At 42.6% G+C, this 17,415-nt stretch overlaps 1 protein-coding gene across 3 annotated transcripts in view; it reads left to right on the top strand.

The window, feature by feature from the left end:
• Positions 1 to 2,278: 2,278 nt before the first annotated feature.
• gna11b (guanine nucleotide binding protein (G protein), alpha 11b (Gq class)) overlaps positions 2,279 to 17,415 on the top strand; it is a 30,585-nt gene continuing 15,448 nt past the window's right edge. For all 3 annotated transcript variants that reach the window (XM_037796195.1, XM_037796196.1, XM_037796197.1), the window contains exon 1: positions 2,279 to 2,414. In XM_037796195.1, the coding sequence (XP_037652123.1) occupies positions 2,279 to 2,414 (136 nt within the window). The remainder of the gene's footprint in view (positions 2,415 to 17,415) is intronic.

The following is a 17,415-nucleotide window of genomic DNA, read 5'->3' as shown; positions in this document are numbered from 1 at the left end:
AATCTCACTTTTTTACAATATGAGACCTTTAATTAACTACTGTTTAAAAACAGATACAGAGTTTTTGAGAATCGATACATTATCACAAAATATAATATCGCAATATTGCATTTTCTGATTTTTTATATAAATATATTTATATTTTCTTTTTTTATTATTATTTTTTGCAGCTTTCTGATGAATTATTGTTTTTTGCAGCTTTATGATATTCAATTTTTTAAAAATATTTTCTGATATATATATCAGAAAATATTTTCTAAAAATTGAATATCGCAAAGCTGCAAAAAACTATAATTCAATTTTTGCAGCTTTCCTAGAAACCAATATGGACCAATGGACTTATTTATTGAATGAATACTGTTAACAGGCGTCACATGCAATTCCACCCCACGGCCACAGGATGTCGCTGCTACCACAGCACACAGCCACTAATAATTTGTCTTGTCTGATTGCTGCTGCATGCATTATACTGCTGCATGCATTACACTGCAGGTTATTGATGCATTAATGGGAATACTCTACTCCTTGAAATGCATTCTGTCTTAATGTTCAGCTACCACACTTTGAAAAAAAAAATTGCATTTCAGAAGATTATGCAGCAGGTGGTGCCTTTATATTAAGGATATATACAAAAAAATATTCATATTGGTTGTTTTTTTTGCATCTTCTCAACGACCTAACTCACAGTCGGATCCCACCCTTTAAGGACCCGCCTTCATCCATTCAATTGGTCTGTCACAAACCTGTTTCATGCAAGCCTCAGTGTGTCACTCACCACCACAGTTATCTCCTCCTCCTCCTGCTGCTCCTGCCTGCTGCCTGCTGCCTGCTGCCTGGCATCAGACTGCTGGTGTGTGAGCCGACCTTGTTCCAGCGACGAGCTACCCCCCGAAACACAGCTGTTTGCAGCGAATACATTTTGTTTTTTTGGGGGCAAAAGCCACCACCGGTTCAGGGGCACTGCATCTTTACACCCCTCTTTTCTCCAGGCTGTGGTAGTAGTCGCCTTGTATCTTTACCCGTCTAAAATGAGTCAGGATGTGATGGGGTGCTGCCCTGCTATCTCGAGCTAGGCGGACACAAATTCCTTCAACCAGCTTTGCTTCTTTCAATCACTGCGGCGGGTTGACACACCGTTAGCTGAGGCGGAGCTAGCAGCGCAGCTAGCAGCAGCGCAGCGGAGATAGCGAGGCTTTAACGTTGTGATTTCAAGCCAACGTTAAGCTAATGTAGTTAAGAGAGAAGAGCGGACGCATTGCTTCTGCGGCGTAGTGCAATAACGGTCAACGGCCAACGGTTGACTGTTGGCTTACTGGCAGGCTACTTGTGCATTAACTAGCTAACGGTTAACTGTCAACGGTTAACGGTCAACGGTTAACTGTTGGCTTACTGGCAGGCTACTTGTGCGTTAACTAGCTAACGGTTAACTGTCAACGGTCAACGGTTGACTGCTGGCTTACTAGCAGCTAGCTACTTGTGCTAACTAGCTAACGGTTGACTGTTAGCTTACTAGCAGGCTACTAGCGTTAACTAGCTAACGGTTGACAGTCAACGGTTAACTGTTAACAGTCAACGGTTGACTGTTGGCTTACTAGTAGTTAGCTACTCGTGCGTTAACTAGCTAACGGCTGACTGTCAACGGTTAACTGTCAACAGTCAACGGTCAACGGTTGACTGTTGGCTTACTAGCAGCTAGCTACTTGTGCTAACTAGCTAACGGTTGACTGTTAGCTTACTAGCAGGCTACTAGCGTTAACTAGCTAACTAACGGTTAGCTTACTAGCAGGCTACTTGTGCGTTAACTAGCGAACGGTCAACTGTTAACGGTCAACTGTTAACGGTCAACGGTTAACTGCTAGCTAACGGTTGGTGCTCAGTAAATCAACTGGCTGAACCAGCTCTTCGGGCGGATTGTGATTGTGACACATTAATGATATTAATCATAAGTGGTTAATCTTAGCAGTGATTTCATTAGCTGTATTAAAGGCAGAGAGCTTCTCGGTGAGGCCGCCGCCGCCGTCGTCTCTTGACTTCCCGTGATTTGCTGAGAAACGCACCCGGTGAAGTCGCAGTTGTTTCTCGGCTTGGGGGGACAACTTGACAGCGAGGCCCCTCAGCTAGTCTCCCCTCCCCCCTCCTCCCCTCCTAGTCCATCCATCCACAGACCACCTCCTCGCCCTGAAACCGAAGAAGCGAGGACCCGAGGAGGATAAACTGAAAAACCGTGTGTGTCCGGGTGTCCCCGTCTTAAACCGGGCTGCCTAAACACAGAGAGGGGATGACTCTGGAGTCCATGATGGCTTGCTGCCTGAGCGAAGAGGCGAAGGAGTCGAAACGAATCAATGCAGAAATTGACAAACAACTCCGCCGAGACAAGCGAGACTCCAGGAGAGAGCTGAAATTACTTCTTCTCGGTATGTGTGTGGCAAATGATAAATCTCTTATAATACAGTGCTTATTGTGTCATGTGTTTGTGTCGTTGTATGGATCTTGTATCTTGGGCCTTCTTGGCAAATGCTAGCTAAATATGCTGCTAGTTAAGGTAGCTAGCTGGGAGCTGGTTTAAGTCACGTTATGGCATATTGTTTTACAGCTTGGCTTGTCTTATAGCTTGCTGAGTTAAAAAGAAAATAGCTGTTTTGTTTAGGTGCATATCTTCAAGAGCTTGCTAGCCAGCCATACTGTCTCTTTTACTCGAGCATTTGCTTTGGTGTGCAGCCTAAGATGTCACCATTTACAGGCTACCACATGCCTGTCAGTGGGACATTTTTCATTAGCACACAAGCTAATCAGTTGACCAGCATTAATGAAACTGTGGTTTGTTAGCTGGTGCTGGCTAAAAAGGTGGACTTGATAATATAGAAGAAGGTTGCATAACATTTTGCACAACTGGATGAGGCTCCAGGTGCCTCAGCTAGACCTTTGCTATGGTGCCCCAGCTAGACCTTTGCTATGGTGCCCATTCATTTATCAATTTCTCTTATTTATTAAGTCACAAATCTACCCTTCCAAGAGGACAAGGATACTGGGGGGGGGGGGGGGGGGGGGATTTGCCCCCTCATCTTGGAGTCTAGCTGAGTAGGTTAGCTATTTTTATAGCTGGTGTGTGGGCAGGTGGGAGCTGTTGTTGAATAAGTTGCTCTGTACTGCATTGATTCATAGTTCTGTGGACACAAAAAAGGAACATTAGGCTATGCTTGATCACACAAAATGTTCTTGCGTCGCTTTCAGGAAAATGTATTTTTGCAGGCTAACTTTTAACTGTGTGTGTGTGTGCATGTGACCCACCAGCCACTTAAAACAACAGATAAGTGTGAAAGGTCCTTTGGAAAAAAACAACCCAAGTGTCCATTTTTAGGACAATCAGAATTATCTAGGTTGCATCCTTAGTTTCAAAACGTTTGCTCCCATTTCTCGCCCACCAAAAGCAGCCCTGGTTATTTGACATGTGTGTCTCCTTTCATTTCCCTGCTGAATACCTCAGCTCGGATAAGTAGGCCACGCTGGAGCCATACCGTTGATGGGACATTTATTCTATTCTGTGTCATACATTTTGATCGCTGTTGCACTCTTTTTTTTCTACCTGAAGGCCAAGGTGAGCGGGTAAAAAGTAGAGATGTTCCGATACCATTTTTTCCTTTCCGATACCTGAACTTGTGGTATCATGTGATACAGAGTACTGATCCGATACCAGTGTGATTAAAAAAAAATATGTAGTTCTTATTCAAAAGCTGTTTACTACTGGCCATGTATGGATGTGATATGATTACTATGTTTGTTGTGTGGCCTTTGCTCAGGTTGTAAAACATGAACAAATGCATAAAGAGAATGAATACAATAGAATTTTCTTATATTATTCAGTTTGTCAGTTACAAAGAACACAAATAAATAATGCTAGGAATAAATAACATTTCCGTATTCTCTTAGCTGTCTCCTCAGTGGACAGCCTGTGTGCAGATTTACTTATTACTTTAATTACTGCACATATCGCCGCTCTACTTGATGGATTTTCCACTGTGAAATATTGCCAAATGGCTGACATCTTCCTCGCTTTGACTATCGTTACCGTTACGCTCTCCACTAGCACCGCACTGTTGTTGTTTGCTATCGTCACGTGACAAACTACCTGCAATCAGTTCTTCTTCGCTGCTCTAAAACAGTAGTTGCCAGTGGCAGCCATGATACATCCAGGATGACAGCGCAGTGAAGGCTGCTGTTTTGTAGCGGCGAAGAAGACAGGATTTCCGGTTAAACAAGAAGATTTTTTTCCCCTGGGTTAATAAATTATGGTATCGGATCGGGGAATAGACTGGCGTACTTGTCGATACCCGATTCCGAATTTTGGGCCGTATCGGACGCATTTCCGATACTGTTATCGGTATCGGAACAACTCTAGTAAAAAGGGGTGTTTATTTTTGTGTCGCAGTTTTAAAATGGTTTGCTTGTGTGCTGCAGTCATATTTCTCTTGCTAGATGATCAATGATGGGTTGGGTTGACGCTGATTCCAGGATATTTAGAAAATAAGCTGATCATTTACTAAACATAGCTTTAGCAAGTGGTGTTTTAGTATTTCCAGTCCCTGATTTTGTCAGTAGACACATTATAAAACACAGTGTCAGTGTGTGAAAGGCAGGAAGCAAGAACTGCAATCAGGCATGGTGTAAGTGGCCTATCCTGAGTGAGTTAAGGCTGTCAGTGGACGCCTGGATAAGGACGTGTAAGGCAGGATTAGTCTAGGTCTTAATAGGCTTGGTTAAACACATCCGCTGCTGAGACTTTGAGATGTCACTGACTCCTATTATCCCCCTGGCATTATTCTCAGGCCCGCAGCCTTCAGTGAGCGGCCTGCCTCTCCACACCTCACTGGAGGAAGAAGACAACCTCTGTTTCTGAAAGAATTTACTCCTTGAGGACAAATAACTATTTATTAACCGCCACGTTCCATCAAGTGTATTTTAAAGAGGAGGGAAGGCGATATGAAGTACTGGACGTTTATCCATCTCAGTTGAATGTGGTGGGAGGTGTTCGGTCATTAGCTACCCTGCAGTTCAGTGCATATACAGGAGATAGGTTGTTCATTTGCAGCGTTCCCAACAGCTCCTTCTGGCCAAGTATCCTTAGCTGTACATAATGTGCTGTAGCTTTAGTACTGAACTATTTAGTGGAGGCATGCGATTCATATTTCTTTTTAAGGTGTCATAATTCAGCTCACATCTGATGTTGTGTGTCTGGATTTATTTTAGAATTATTCACTTAGGGTTGAGCTGAAACGATTAGTTAATCAAATTAAAACGATTCAACAACAATTCTGATAATCTTTTAAAGGTTCAGTGTGTAGGATCTGGCGGTATCTACCGGTGAGGTGAGCAGATTGCAACCAATGAATCCTCTCCCATGTGCCAAGCGTGTTGGAGAGCTATGGTGACCGACGCAAAAACACGAATGGCCCTCTCTAGAGTAATTTGTTTTAAGAGTATCGTAGGTCATTTGGAGCAGAGCCAGTGCTTAGAGTGTGTGTGAAGTGAGTGGTGAAGCAAGAGAGAGCGGCGCCAACGGAAGCGAGTAACGTTATCGACTCCAGCCCAAGCAGGAAAAGTTAACAGTGTTTGGTGTGTCCGTTCTGAGCTACTGTAGAAACATGGTGGTGCAACGTGGCGGACTCCATGGAGAGGATCCGCTCCCTATGTTGATATAAACGTCTCATTCTAAGATGACGAAAACATAACGATTCTTATTATTAGGTGATTATACACTAAAGAAAAAACATACCTATTAATGTTATGTCCCATTTCTGCCAATAGATCCCCCTAATTGTTACACACTGTTCCTTTAAGTCATTTATCAAGCAAAAATGTCATTAGTTGCAGCTTTTTTTTTATGTTTTATACGATTTAAAATAGAATGGAATATTTTGGGGTTTGGAATGGGAAAAAAATAAAATAAATAGTTGGTTATTTGCATTACATTAGAAACAGAAAATACTTGAAAAAAAGTGTATTTTTCCTGAAGCTCAATGTTCCGTCTTAAGAGTGCTTGTTTTGCCTGTCATGAAGTCCAAAATGAAAAGATAAGCTAATCTGTTTACAGAAATGTAAAACAGAGAAAAGTGGCACATTTGAGTAGCCGGAACCAGATAGTGTTTGGCATTTTTGCTTGACAAATGACTTGGATGATAAAAGGCCGACTAATTGATTAATCTTCTAAATGTTTCAGCTCTATATTGATGGATTGTAGTGTTTTTCTCGCATTAATTCAGGTCCACCCTCCCTCGGTGTTCCTCTCCCTTCCTGGCAGGGGGTTTGCTGTATGGCCAGGGTGCATTGCCAAAACAGCCATGTCTCGACAAAGCAGTTGGTTTTATTTTATGCCAGACACAGGCATGAAGTTTCCAGACTAAGAATACGGTACGGGTGAATGTTAGGGTTAGTTCTGTAGGTAAAAAACTTTAAGAACATCACGCTTAGCCACTTGGTCAGAAAAGAACAACTGTGCCAGGGCTGCAGCAGTGCCCACAGTCTGGCTGCCTGTAACTGAGGCCATATCAGGCCATACCGACAGCTTCCTGCTCCACAGACCAGTGGTTTGCCTCTACTTGGTCAAAACACAGTGGACCAGGAGCTGTGGCCTTTGCTGCATCGGGTAAATGAACTGCTGGAGCGAGCGAACGGTCAGTAAAGTGAGATGGAAGGGCAAACGCTTTAGGATTTCCTCAAAGTGCTGATCGAGGCAAAGTGTATAAGCTCCCAGTCAAGCTGTCACTGTACAAGTTGGCATTCATGAAAATGTGGGTTTCACATGAAATACGAGGAACAGAATGTCTGGCGATCAGTAAAAAAATCCCTAGAATGATGTCTGAAAGGCATTTTTGGTCATTGGTATTTAAGAAAGGGGTCTGACTGGGGCAAAAGTTGGCTTAACAGCTTAAATGTTGTGGATGTCTCGGTAGCACGCCATCTCAGGCAAAAGGTTTAATGTACAGTCGTTTGCCAAGTCCTCATTGATTGAGTTGTTCTTGTTGATCCTCCCTGTCTCAGCAGTACGTCTTGTTATCAGGTTAAGACATCCTTTAGTGGAACAGTCTGATTGAACCAGGACGAGGATCAGGGGTTAGGCTCAGATGTTTATTGCTGACCTTCCTTCTCTTGCCAAGCCGTCTTATTTTGATCATATATGGCAATAGGGATCTTCTAGCTCTACTCCTCACTGGTTGTGTGTGTGTGTGTGTGTCTCTGTGTGTGTGTGATACGGTACTTTTAATGCCAGTGACTATGTGGAGCTATGCGGATGGCCAGTTATTACTGAAATCCTCTTTATCACGGTCAGATCTAATATTTTTAATATGGAAATCATGAGACAGGCTTTTGCAATATTTGAGAGTTAAGAAAACCTCATAACGACATACTGGCTGATCTTGATTTTTTTTCACAAACATATAAAATAAGCATTTTTGATAAAGATTTCTTAAATAAGGTTAGTGAGGAATTGTGTTTTATGCATTTTTACAATTGGACTAATAAACCTCTGGGGGACAAACTATATAATGGAGGGACTGTTTCTAAATGAACTCAGACATATCTTTTGTTTTTCTGCACTGCATGTAGGGCTGGGATGATTTACCCATCTCCTGATTCGATACTATCACGATACTTGGGTGCCGATTCAATATGTATTACGATTTTTAAGTATTGTGATTCAACAAGTATTGCGATCAACATTACGATTTACTGTGATTTGTTCATTTTTTTAACACTAGATCATGGGAAAAAGTTGAATCATACACTTCTAGGGTCTTTTACTTAGGAAAATATCTAAATGAATACAGTAATTTTAATAGAGATTTTCAGCATGTATGTAGTCAGAGATGTCCTGAAGTCAAATATATCAGTCATTGTCAGGCATAAAATCTGCTAACATATTGGCCCAAACTCCAGTACACTTAGCTGTCACTTATTCTTATGTCACTTATTCAGATCTGAAATTGTAAATCCTTCTTTGTTGGCACAGCCCCAGAGAAACACTTCGACAACCATATTGTAGTTTTCCGTGGTTCACGTGATGTGAATGCGATTGCAGCATTGCTGAATAGAAATGTTTTGCTTACAGTCATTATTGAGTAAGATTCTTCTTAGACTTTATTTTATATATTTGTGAGGAAAATAATCTCTTATGTCTGGTAAAAAAAAATAAATAGAGATGCACAGTTTTCTTGGCCGATTTTCTTTCTTTCTAAGAACTATAATTGACAGCATACACAAACATGTTTTGTAACTTTTCTTTCATGGAAAATTGTAATTCGACTGTATGTTCATAATAAAACATGGAATATTACATAACTTAAATTTTCTCCAAAACTGCACCAAGTTACAGGACCATGTCTCACTCAAACAAATCTCAAAATAAAAGTGCTTCAGGTTACTGGACAAATACAATCCAACTGGAAATGAATTGCAGTATATCCCACTTTATCTATGTTTTTACTGTGTGCCGCAGCTGCCAGTGTGTGCGTGTGCGTGTGCGTGTGCGTGTGCGTGTGCGTGTGCGTGTGTGTGTGTGTGTGTGTGTGTGTGTGTGTGTGTGTGTGTGTGTGTGTGTGTGTGTGTGTGTGTGTGTGTGTGTGTGTGTGTGTGTGTGTGTGTGTGTGTGTGGCGGTGACGTTACACAGCTGGCTGGAGGGAGATCGCCAGGGAGCTGGAAATTGCTGCTAACAACCTACTTGCTGTTGGCTATATTTATGTCATTTCCAGTAAATATCACAATATAAAATGTGTGTTTTCTGTTTTAAAAAGTACAAACCTAGGAAGATAGCAAGTAGGCTACTCACCCATCTTTTCAGCGGTTACGTTTCCAGTCTGGGCTCGAGTACACAGCTGATAAGTACGCAGTTTGTTTACATGACGTAACAGAAGTGCATATTTAACGGATTCACTGTGGACAGTAGTGCCGCAACAATTAATTGATTAGTTGTCAACTATTAAATTTATCACCAGCTTCTTAATTGTGGATATTTTATGGTTTACTTACTCCTCTATGACAGTAAAGTGAATATCTTTGAGTTGTGGACAAAACATTTGAGGACGTCATTTTTGGCTTTGGGAAACACTGATCGACATTTTACACCATTTTTTTAAAATTAATTTTATCTATCTGATGCTCTGTTGACAATGAAAAGTGTGCACTTGTGCTGAATGCTTTTAGATTCATGGTGACAAGCAGGTTTGAGATTTGTTGAATGACTGCGATGTCTGTCTGTCTTGCATTATGCGTGAGGCCTTGGAAACACTGCAACTACTTTGTACGATACTTAAGTCTGTTTAGAAATGTTTTATTATGGATACATGACAGTGTGATAGAGGCATCATATGTACAGTAGGACCACGTCGGATCAATTCATGAAGCTTGATGCAGTAGGTTTTGTGGGTTTTCTCACTCAGTACGGTAACCAGTGGCCAGTTAAGTTTATTTTGACATTGAATTATAGAATACAATTAGAAACGTCTTGATTTAAGGTCACATTAAGTCAAAGGCTCATCCCTCGCTTCATTCATCTTGAAGTCACAGTGAAGTAAGCACACAGCACACTGTATGTTCTCCATCACAGAACGTTCCAGTAAATGTTCAGGCAGTCATCCTCACCTCAGCCAGCCTCGCACACACTCTTTGTCTCTCTCTACACGGTGTCTGTTACACAGTTGCTCATATTGCTCACCAGTGCACAGATGAACACACGCACACACACTTAAATGGGGTCATGGCTGGTTCTCTGGAGATCTGGGGGTGAATGAGGCTAGATGGTGACTGTCCCACATACTGCTGCTACCTCGGTCCCCACAGGACGGGGACATAGCCTGCCTCTTAGTTCACTGCCAGTATCTTCAGCCCTCGCTGTGCTGACAGGGTGGCATGTTCATTCCTGTTTACTCCCACCAGCTGCTGCATACAGTAAAGCCCACGCGTCTCTGTGATCGTACCGTTTCAACTTCTGCTGTCACTTCATCTTTCAATTTCCAGTTGGATTCAGAATGACAGACCATGCTTACACTTGTCATTTTTTGGAGGATGTTTGGCTTGCATTGTGGTTGTGAATTCTAGTGTGAAAAGCTATTGTGGATATTTAAATCAATGCACCAGAGAGTAATAAATGTGTTCTGGCCATGTGTGAACTAGCAGGGCTGCAGACAAGCTTTTTACATTGGTTGCACTGGGCGACTAACTATTTCATTTAGGTGCAACAGCACATCATTTAGGTGCACCCAAACTTTTTCACTGCACCTTGTGATTGATCAAAGGAGAGAAGAAATAAGCGGTAAAGTTGTCCCATGCAGGGCCGTTCGGTGCCAGGGACAGGTGTAATGCATTGCACTTGGTAATATTTCGGATTTAAACCCAATGCTAATAGCGATGCCTGATAATAAGGCAATCTGTAAACTTGGTCTGATGAAGGTGGCAGCATCTGGAGGCAACACCTCTAATCTACACAAACACCATCAAGCGCACCACCCGCGGCTATGACTGCGCCGTGTCCACTGGTGCTGATTGCAGCCACTTTAGACATAGAGGGCTACAGGAATGAGTCCTAAACCCAGAAATGAGTTAGCATTTTAGCACTTCCGGTTTCCTCATCTGGAAGTCAATGGGTTTTTAGTTAGATGCCTGAAGTAGGGTCTATGGTTAACACAAGCTGAAGAGATTTTAATGTTTTGTTCTACGACATAAAATGCATCAATAAATATTTTGAAGCCTTTATGTTTTAAAAAAAGGTGTTGCTAACAAGTGGATTAAAATGAGATTACTCAACATCATCACGCCGACTCGTCTGCCTTTACAGCCTCGTTGTGTATACTCACGCTCATGCGACCGTCATGTAGTTCGTCTATAGCGTTTATAACGTTAGCGTTTAACTTCTGGCGATTGCATTTACACTTCAAAAATCATAAAGTGGTGTTCATTTGTGAAGATTATCTAGCTGAACAAAATCATAAAGTGGTTTAAAGTATCATAAACATGTGTTTGCCACAGAGCTTATTTTCTGGAATAATCCAAAACCCAATGGAAAAATCCCATTGACTTTTTGTCGAGGGAACCCAGGGTGACGCCAACTTCCTGGTTGGCCTACAAAAATACGTCATCCCTGGAGCACTCTATTGTGATTCCACTAGACGCGCTGCAGTGCATTTCAGAAGCGGCTCTGTGCTCTGCTCCACTAAAAAATTTGTGCTCCACACACACCTCCTGGGCCCTCATCTGTTGTTAGATCAGGAGGAGGACGACAAGGGAGGTATGAAAGGGAAACTTTGCAGATTTTCAACCGGCTCTGTGTCACTGCAGTGTGGGCAGTACTCGCAGATGAACGGCGCCCGGCTTCCCTCCATGCTTCCAACGGCGTCGGTCATTTCACGTCAGCGGTTGGACTTTTGCCGGTGGGCTGCCCTGGCTTCAGTAACACAGAGCCGGTTGAAAATCAGCAAAGTTTCCCTTGAATGAATTAGACCTCAGCCACACTGTTTTGGAAATGAAAACTGAGTTTTGCCCACCAATATTTAAACACACATCTCTTCATAGCTCTCTCCATTCTGCTCTTTTAGCTGCTATGACCCACAAACGATGAAGTACGTTTTGTATGACCAGTGTGGCTAGCTAGTCGTCCAAAATTTCATTTGAATAAATACTTTATTTTTGATTTATTTTTCATATATTTGGCATATAACAATCACAGGGACACAGGACTGAAACTGGGAAAAGTAAACGTTGAAAAAAAAGTTAAAAAGGGGAAGTATTCTTCATCCTACTGGGTCTTTAAAGATCAAAGAAAGCCCTCTACGGATATTGAGCGTCATCGACGAATATCTTTTCTTGTAAATTTTTCTCACCGTGGCATCCTTAGTGTGGACACGGAGTGATTAAGATCTCCCTGATGAAATTCTCTAAAATAAGTGCCATGGCTTAAGAAATAATGTCAACATCTAGGATTTGGCTGTTTTTAGTTCCTAGCAGCTGAGCACAGAGTGTGTATTGCAGACTAAAATACTGCTGCTTGCTCTAAATCTTTTGTAAAGCCTGTATTTGATTTTTTTTTTTTTTTTTTTTGCTCACCCACACCCACTCGACCAGAACGGCACTCAGCGCATACTCACTGGTGAACAGACAAAGCCATCCTAAGGTGATCAAATGAAGGTGTGTGTATAATGTGCAGTGCACACTGTAGCATGTACGGTATATTCAATTTACAGCTCTGACACCCACGCACATGGAGCACTGAGCAGATGCAGAGACATCAGCACAAAGCAGTAGTGTTGTGCCCAGATCCTGACAGCAAGCAACACATGTTGGAAAGCTGCAGTAGAGCTGAGAGAGATCTAGTCCTCTTTGTCTCTATGCTTGCGTGTGTTTGCTGGAGTCCCGTTCTGTGTGTACTGCCCAGGTCAATGCAGGAATAAGGAAAGAAAATGGGCCATCACAGTGAAGGTAACATCCATGCCTTGAGGTTGACCACAGGATCCGTGTGTGTCCACAGTTGGTTAGGCAGCTGGTGTGTGTGTTGTGTAGCTCCAGGCTGCCTTGGCTCAATCCCTTTCCTTTGTACGCCAGAAAGAGGCCACTTTCCAAGATGAGTTTAGTGAAAGATTGAGACCCATGCTACATTTTGGTCAGCCTTGTGACTGCCTGATTCATACAGTATCTTTCCAGGGCCCTGATAGAAAGGCCGACATCTGGCTGATGCCAATTCTGAGGTTTTGATAATACTTAAACCTCTGCTGCGTCTATGCAAATTTCTTCTCACCGCTGAGATTGGATAGTCGAGCACTGCCTGAAAGGACAGCTCATAAACCCAGATAAGCCAACACTGTTCATACCAATGGACCGTTATATTTGTGTGTGTATTTGCATGCAGGTTAGCGATGATGCTGATAATCCCCAGCTCTTGTTCATGGAAAGCTGTGACCGGTATTGTAGAGGGAAGCCGCCGGGGTTAGCAGGGATGGCCCTGCTTGAGCATGAGGCCTTTTCTTATACCAGGAAGTTAGCATCACCCTGGTTCCCGACACAAAAAGCCAATGACATATTTCCACAGATTTTTGGATTATTGCAGAAAATAAGCTCTGTGGCAAACAAACGTTTATGATACTTACACCTTTCGCCCAGTAAGATAATCTTCACAAATGAACACCACTTTTATGATTTTTGAAACATGAATGCAATCGCCAGAAGTTAAAAGCTAAAGTTAGGCTATAAACCAACTACACCACAGTGGCATGAGCGCCAGTATGCAAAACGAGGCTGTAAAGGTGGACGAGCCGGCGGGATGACGTTAAGTAGGAATGTCACAGTGAGGACATTTTTCCTCTGGTTAACAAACTTGTGACAAAACTGGTGTTACCGATTTACACCGGACATTTTACAAGAAAAGACGACGGTCAATATGGAATATGCTTACTTTGATCCTTACCGTCGGATGGCGGTATGTCTGGCCTCTCCGGTCCAGCTTTCGCTGCGAGGCTGCAGGTTTCCACCTGGAGCCGCTGCACCACGCATATTGCCAAATAAGCGCTTTTCCTTTTCGCTTTGACACCAAATCGTCCGCCATAGTCTTGTCTGTCAACTCTCTCTGAGCTGATACTCACTACGGAGCAGACACTTTCAGTTTGTAGCGTCTGTCATCCAACTATGTATTGATAACACGCCGCTGATACGCTAAAATAAACTAAATGGGTTTTATTTATATAAAAAAGGTAAAACGATGGTGGGGGTGGTGGGTAATGTAATCGGTGTGTGCTCGACCACCGTGTAACACCGGTAGCACCTACTACCGCGGCAAGCCTGACTTTTTTATTAGTCTCATTTAGCCACTTGTTAGCTTTAGGGTTTTAGGACTTATTCCTGTAGCACTCTATGAAAGAAATTATAGGATATGAGCAGACCGTGTGAACAAAGCAGGCCCTGCAAACACAGACATAACCTGGGCTCAACCATAACTGCTGCACCAAGACAGCGGCGTGTCAAGTCCATCAGGTGTTGTCACAAGCTGACGCCTTACGTAAAGGCTTATGAAAGCTCGTCTGGCAACGGAGGATACAGGTGAAGATGGATAGCTGTTACAATTTATTTGCATACATTTCACTAGTTCTTCTTCATTAAAATGTCTGCCCATTGTTGTCTGGTTACCCCTGATTGAGACTTCTCGCTCTCTTCCAAGAAACACATCAGCTCCAAAAAAAAAAGCCCAGTGTTGGTGTGTGGGCTGCGTAGCGTACCTCGTACAGTCTGAGCTCTTGTCTTTCTCTCACACTCGTAGCTACCTGGAACAGAAAGCGTTATCAAACCCAAGTCGTGTGTGAGCTATTAAAAGGTGACCTCCTTTTTCTAGGTCATTACCAAAAAAGAATGGACGGATTCTAGTTATGAATATCCAAAATTCTTGACAGAGAGGGATGAGAATGGAGGGGCATATTTCTAGCCTAAGGGAGGGTTAGGAGGGGTTGTGAAGAAGGGGAAGGAAGAGCGAGAGAGAGAGAGAGAGAGATAGTGGGGGAAGAGCTGGTGAGGGCATGTAAACGGTTGTAGCTGGTGCTGGTGGAGGGAAAAAAGGGAAGACAGAGGCCCGTAGTGTGTTGTCTGGTGAAAGAGGGACACGACAGTTAAGAGAACACAGCAGAGGGAGATCTTGTGACGGGGTCACGAGAAATAAATCAGACATCAAGCCGGAGAGTGATCCTCTTGCTCCTTTGCTGAAGCAGTCACTACCAGGACATTAGTGCCGCAGCCCGATACAAAGAATACGCTCTCTGTGCTTGACTCCTTTTGTTAGCCTGACAATCACAGTTTTTATTAGGCCGACTTTGTAGCTTTCACCGCAAATCCATCCAGGAGAAAGATTGTTTTAGTGAATCTTATCTAGTCTCCAAAATTGGGCATTTTGTTGGATGAGAAGATGGAGGAGGGTCATTTCCCCTTATGGACACGGTGTTGAAACCCACATGTTGTGTTTGAGATTAAGGCATTTCTTTGTGCATCAATGGAGAAGCTGCTATCTCTTCCCCAACATTTTGGCATTAGGAACCCCCTGGTACTGACCTCAGACCAGCAAAAGTCTCTGTGGAGCCGAGGCCCTTCTTCTCTGCGGTACACAAAAAAGATGAAGAGCACAGAGCAAGCCTGAGGGGCTCGCAGTTATATTTACTGTCTGCTACGAAAGAGAGGAGAGAGAGAGAGAGAGAAGGGGCGGATGGGAGGGGTTTAAAAAAAAAGGAAAAAAACAACACAGGAACAAAAAAAGAGAGGGAGACAGAGGAGGGGTTGCTATGGTAACGGAAATATGGCTGCTCTTCAAAAACCTTGAATGTAGGTGGTGGTGAGATGAGTGTATGTGTGTGTTTTTTTTTCCTCCTCGTCTTTCCCTTTCAGTTTTGCAGATATTATGGATGTGCTGGATCCCTTTTTGATTTCGCCGAGGACTGAAATGCCATCAGCTTTTTTTTTTCTTCTTCTTCTTTTGTGGCCTGAGGCCGGTGTTTCTGGGCATGTAGAACATAGAGAGCTAGTGTGAAATGTGGGTTAGGCCCAACAGACCCCCTCCCAGCCAAGTGGGGGTTTATTTGGCAATCACTGTTGGTCTTGAAAAGCTTAAAAACGTGCGTTTAACTCAATGCATATATTGTGGGGTTTTGTCACTGAAATCAAGGGTGCTTTAGAAGCAGGATAACTGTTTTAAAGCACACGCCTATAATCCAAAAGCCTTTTCTTGTGCTCCTTACCATATGTGTAAATCTGGAAACCTGACACCACTTGAAATGATGATCTTACAGCCAGATATGGACTCAGGAGGGCAGAGGAGGATCACTGAAGGAATGCAGCCTTTTGACAACGACCCCTGCTGTCACCTTTTGGCAGAGGCAGTTTAGCAGGCAGGTTTTAGATCCTGAATGTAGGGCAAGTTGTCTTAATCATCTTCATTAAATTAGTATTTATCCCCCACTCATCTCTCCTCTTCCTCATGGAAACAATTTTTGATTCGTTCACTCTCCAAACTGTGCGATAACATCCTGACGTCGAGACAAAGAAGCTTTGATACATCAGCAGTCGTAACCAGTTTAGTTAATCAACTTGGAATTTTCAGTTTAGGGTTTTCGTAACATGTAAAACTGACTGGCGTCCCACATTAATCGAGTTTTAAAAGAAGTATTACACCATTACTGGCTTAATATTTTACTAGCTTATGCTGATTTGCCTTGCTTATTGATTAACAGAACAGAATAGAATGAACACTTATTAAAAATCAGATACACAAAACGGTTGCAGCGTGTTCTTGGATCTTGGAACTGGCATCAAAGTTTTCGGCCCTTTTTTTTGCCTTTCATGGAGCATCTGTCTCGGGTCACAGATTTGGCTTGTTGTCATCATCTTTGCACAAATGAGGAGCCTGATTTTCAAAATGAGTTGTCCACTAATTGGAGGGGACGGGGAGGTAGCGCCTAATGGGAGTGGGCAGTAGGAATAAAAAATCCTCAGCACAGCATACGTCATTTTAATTGGATATTGTTATATAGTAAATGTTCTGTTTGTTGTATTAAATAAACAGAAAGGAATGCCTGTTTTTGTATTAAAATCCAGCATTACCACAAGGCAGTCCTGCTCATTGGTACACAGTAATCAATGCTATGCTATGACTGGCCAGCTTCGACCAGGGTCCGACAACTACATGACTGTGCTCCATAAACTTTAATGCAATCCGATAATAATTTTCAGGCTGATTTTGTTGATTTCTAGCCAGTCATAGTTAAAACGTTGTGCCTGAAACACGTGAAATAGTGATACTGGAGAGGTTTGAAGGAGGTGTTCTTTTATAAAACGTTACGTTTCGATGTAAGAACCTGTGGAGCTCACATTAGCAGAGAACGTTAGCACATCATTAACAAGCATTAGCACTATGCTATGCTAGCTACTGAAGGTATACTGAATGTATACACACATGCTGCTTTAGCTTTTTAATGATTGTAACAGTAAATAAAGACCTACGCAGCTTTACAGGAACACTGTGGCTTCTTAATTTCATTGTCTTCTGTGTCGATCACCAGGGGATGGTGGTTCACTTTTACACTGTGATCTGTACGCTTTAGCTTCTATCTTCATTGTTTTAACCTGTTTTCGCTGCAGAATCAGTTGGGCATCCTGATGTATCCTCCAAATGTAAATTGTAGACCCTTCTGTCTGCTTCTCTCTGAAATAGCTCTTTTGTTTTTCCAGAAATTAGATAATATTTCGCAGGGAGTGCAGTTAGTGACAGTGTGGGCTCTATGGTAGCTCTGACAGCTTGACGGAGTAGCAGCGGGTTTCTTACCAGACCTTCCTCTTCTCTATTCTCTTGATAAATAAATATAATGTTGTACTGTGTGAGTGTATTACGCTAACAATACTGAAAA

The sequence above is a fragment of the Sebastes umbrosus genome, chromosome 16, assembly GCF_015220745.1.
Source record: "Sebastes umbrosus isolate fSebUmb1 chromosome 16, fSebUmb1.pri, whole genome shotgun sequence".
Lineage (NCBI taxonomy): Eukaryota > Metazoa > Chordata > Actinopteri > Perciformes > Sebastidae > Sebastes > Sebastes umbrosus.
Note: the sequence above shows the minus strand (reverse complement) of the source record. Positions and strands in the feature narration are given on the sequence as shown.